Source organism: Antedon mediterranea, chromosome 11 (genome assembly GCF_964355755.1).
Source record: "Antedon mediterranea chromosome 11, ecAntMedi1.1, whole genome shotgun sequence".
NCBI classification, from domain to species: Eukaryota; Metazoa; Echinodermata; class Crinoidea; order Comatulida; family Antedonidae; genus Antedon; species Antedon mediterranea.
This window is the reverse complement of record NC_092680.1, coordinates 5,419,940-5,424,644: the sequence shown is the minus strand read 5'-3', so window position 1 is coordinate 5,424,644 and position 4,705 is coordinate 5,419,940. Positions and strand designations below refer to the sequence as shown.

General features: G+C 32.2%; 1 protein-coding gene across 1 annotated transcript; it reads left to right on the top strand.

The window, feature by feature from the left end:
* The first annotated feature begins 2,892 nt into the window (after positions 1–2,892).
* LOC140063057 (tripartite motif-containing protein 2-like) lies at positions 2,893–4,360 on the top strand. The gene has a single exon (XM_072109493.1). The coding sequence runs from the start codon at positions 2,893–2,895 to the stop codon at positions 4,012–4,014; it is 1,122 nt and encodes a 373-aa protein (XP_071965594.1). The 3' UTR covers positions 4,015–4,360.
* Positions 4,361–4,705: the final 345 nt, after the last annotated feature.

Genomic DNA, 4,705 nt, shown 5'->3' with positions numbered 1-4,705 from the left:
TATTTGTGATAACTAAAACTGAATAATAACAGGGTGTTCCACCGAAGCAGTGATGAATAAGCAATTGAATAACAATAGAATCCATTGACAGCTATTCAAAGGCATTCGATCATGAAAATCCGCCGACCAATGACGGAGCAAACAGTATAACAATGGAGACTGGCACAGCCCTAAAGGCTGAATACCTTTACGGAAAAGACGTCTTTATGGAAATAGTGGTATTTTAAATTACGGGTCAATCAACCTGGTCATAGAGAGAGTTAATTACTGAGTACCTATACCATTACGTAATATCACGGGGAAGTAATATTTGTCCATGGTACTGTACTAATCTATCTGACTATACTAGGCCTACTGTACTGTTTGAGCAGATTAGAACAATATTTGTCCATGGTATACTGCACTAAGTTCGGCTATTACTGTTTGAGCAGATTCGAACGTATATAATTTTAACTTAATACCACGGAGAAGCAATATTTGTCAATGTTTGTGCAGATTCCAACCAATACGCTTATTAATATATTATATCACGAAAGAAGAATCTAAATCTTAATTGTCCTCTAAAAACATCAAAATATAGTTGCATAAAATCGAATTTTGTATGAGGCAATTTTGCAGTTTTTATGAAGTTTTGCAGAAAAAAAAAACCCAAACAAAAATAATGATTTAACTTATAAAAAGACAAAAGGATTACATTTAACAAAACAATTGTCTGACTTATCGACAAAACTATTATATGACATTAAAATGGCATACTCAACAAAACATTCTTTTAAATTATTTGTTCAGGGGGAAAATATATTCCTTTCATAAATATTAACTATAATGCAGGTTATATCAGGATTTTCTCTTGTGAAATTTGTAACAAACTACATTAATTTGATTATTTAATATAGAAAACATTAGATTTGTAAATTAGATATAGGTATAATTTAGAGTTTTAGGATCAATCATCAGCAAAGGTTGTTAGTTGTTGTTATGTCTAACGTAACGTTAAAGACATTCTCTTCGTACCATTCACCTGTAGGCCTACAAAAAGGAATATTAAAACCACAACAAAACAAAAGTGCTATAATATTGTAGCATAAACTTAATAATAAAATAAACCAGCGATCAAAGCGTTACTCTTTATTATGGTAAAACCTACCAAAAACTCGAGTCATACGCAAAATTATTGCGGTTAATTATACGACAAAAGAACTTATAATATTAGCCTACTGATATAATGTGACGTGTCATAAATCGGACAGCGGTGTATTTTATTGAAAACTATACAGACAAAACACAACACCATGAGGAAAATGGTATAAAACTGTAAGTCATGATGATGGTGATTTGATTTATCAGCCCATGTTACACCTCTCAACCTGTCTTATTAAAAGAGAGTGTAAACAGAATATTTTTTAAATAATACTTTGATGAAGACCAGCTAAATATAAAACAGATCAGTAATCATTGAAATAATTGAACTGTAATTGGATTATCAATTTTAAACATTCTGACCGAAAAAAAACCCCCTGCCCTTTTATGTAGCTTTACTGTTTTCTTGATGTTCAATTTGTTATTTATGACCTATATAATAATAGCAGCCTTTTTTAAAAACAATGTTTAAAGTACTTTTAACCTATTTTAGCCTATACATATTTTGTAAATTGAAACGGACTTCACCATTTTTGCTGCCATGTTTCAATCTTTTTGTTTTATGAATAAATACCAACGAATGATTAAAAAAAAGTAGGCCTAATTCGTAGGCTTATTCTCCCAGATGTTCACAATGATTCCAAACATTGATCATTTAAATGCCGGACTTGTTTGCAGTCTGTAACCGAGTCTAAAGTGGTTATGACTCATTATGTCATGACAGGTGTCGGGATAGTCAAAATAATGACGAATTATAGCGATCGATGAGTGTTTGAAAAAGTGTATTGTCTTTTATTTTCTTTGAAGGTTCAGTGTAAACAGTATGACTGTAATGCAAATCTACGATATAATAGACAGAACCAATACTGGATGTCAACCTACCGGATATACTGTGGTTATACAATTATTATAATCAGTCAGAGCAAGTGTTTAAATATATATTTAAACAATGGATATAAAAAGAAGAGTGTAGATTCATATATAAATATTCTATAAATAGGTTTAATATAGAATGATACATTTCATTTTTATTTATCTGTCGAAGTGTGAAGGAGTAGAGATTTACTATGGGTACCGTACCGAGGTGCAGCACTGGCTGTTGTGGGTCCGTTACATCAGTGTCCTCAGTTTTCAGTATGTATTAGAGAAGTATCTGTTAGCAAAAAGAGCTTACTACTCAGCACTTTATCACAAATTCAACGTACACATCATTCGCAATACGACGATTGCGATGAAGCATAGTTTTATACCAGAAAAAAACACCAACTAAGATGATTATTTATAAAACATTACGGCAAACGAACGTGTGACATATTGTTTAATCCGAGTAAATTATTTTGAAAACAATTCTCATTGCTTTGTTCCACATTATACATCAATAGGCCTATTACTTCGACCATGTTAATTCTCTTTATGTTTCGACGCACATTGCGTTGATTGAAGTGCCACCAATGCAATGATATCAATACATATTGATTATGTTATATATTAACATAGTCTTAGTTAGTTAGACGAACCAGTTCAAACATATCCATTCAAATTATAAGGTACAAAGGTAGTAACGCTTCCAGATAAATTGGCTTATAGTGGCTGCTACATTCGGTAAGTATCAGCGTGTTAATCGAATGAAAATTGTAGGCCAAACTGTTTTTTATTGAGATGTGAAAGACTAAGTCTACTGAATCAATGGTCAACATAGACTTAGTATCAATCACAAATTATATCTACCGTTTCTTTTTTAGTATTACTATTATGGCATCTAAAGAAGTGATCGATGGAATTGAAGCCTCAGCACTCGAGTGTCCTGTATGTATGAATCGATTTACAAGCCCAAAGATTCTAACGTGTGTTCATTCATTCTGTCTTGGATGTCTTGAGGAATGGGTGAAGACAAGCAACGGGTTACTCAGCTGCCCAACTTGTCGTGAAGTCTGCCAGATTCCAGAAGGAGGCCTTCAAAACCTGAAGAACAACATATTTATCAGTGGCATGTTAGACTATGTTACTTCATTGGAAGAGAAGACTGCTTCAACCTGTAGTCTTTGTAGTACTGCGGCATGCTTCTTCTGTCAAGAATGTGATGAACTATATTGTACATTCCACAGAAATGATCATACAAAAATGAAGATGTCAAAACATCATTGCATAATTACGATGGAAGAATACACAACAATCAGTCCTGCTGAGCGTTTGGCTTCTAAATCTGTGTATTGCTTCGAACATAATATGTCACTTCATTTCTATTGCGACTCGTGCAAGATTCCAGTTTGTGTAAGCTGCATACAGGTTGAGCATCCTAAAAATGATGGTCATGACATAATAAATATAAAAAATGCTTTTGAAGCGTTCACAGTCCTTTCAACAACCTTGATTAAAGAAGCAGATGAAAGATTGGTTAGCTTTCAAGACATTGCAGAACAGCTTCAAAGAAAAAAGACATTGGAGATGTCTAATTGCAAAAAGTGTGAAGTGAAAATAAAAGAAGAAGCCGATAATTTAATCAAACTAATTGAAGGTTACAAGAAAGACCAATTACAGGACCTTCAATCAACTCACCAACATCATCTGAAGTTACTTAACACCCATGTAAAGGAAGTTAACTTGGCTTCTTCTAAAATTTCAAGTATTCGAGAAATTACATACACTTTGATGCAAAGTCCAAACCATGCTATGGCACTAAGGTCAAGTTCTGACATTTCCAAACGAATGGATGAACTTTTAAAGCAAAACAGTGCAACCGATGATATGCGTGCGCCAAATGTTTTGGAATATAATAATACCATATTAGAAGCGCTTTTTAAAGCCAGAGGTGGAGTTGATACGAATCCAAGGCCTCATGTTCTAAAGGCAAAAAAAAAAAATGAACAAAGATAAGGAGAACAAACTATAGTCGGAAAATGAAGAGGATAATATATAGTCCGACACACAATTGTCCGTCTATCTTGTGATTAAAATGGACCTGTTTAGAAGAAATCATTTAAATAAATTATGCTGAAATGTTCATGACATAGAAGGCAGTGCAACATTTCATTATTTTGGAACAAAATAAATACGGATGTTTGTACATTTAGTGAACTTGTGAATGGTTTGCTTCGTTTTTGTGTTCGTGTTTTATGTCAGTATAGCTGATCATTTAGGTACCTTAAAATGTAAAATTAAGCAATTTGCAATTTTAAGCCAACGTTGCCGTCATCAACCAATGTAAAATAATAAACAAATAATATATAAGTTTTAATACAGATATTTTATTAGGCCATGATTCGTAACAATTTTTTTGATTTGTCAATGTCTTTCTCATTTTCATTTTATGTACTTTATCTAATTACATTTTAATATAAGATGTTCTTTATATGTGATAACTTTTTTATATGTGCAATATTTTGTAAAATTTTACACAATTTAGTCTTTGGCTACAATGTAAATTTTCGTTTTATTGAATAAAACCTTGAATTGTATTGCATATTTCAATCTTTTTCGTTTATAAACCATTAGTTCCATTATGATGATGTACATGATTTTATCTTTTAAAAAATTCTGTGGACAGAATTTCTTCTAAGAAAAAAAT

Bases quoted from the DNA above. Each gene is read 5' to 3' on its own strand.
- LOC140063057 (XM_072109493.1), top strand. From the start codon at position 2,893: ATGGCATCTAAAGAAGTGATCGATGGAATTGAAGCCTCAGCACTCGAG.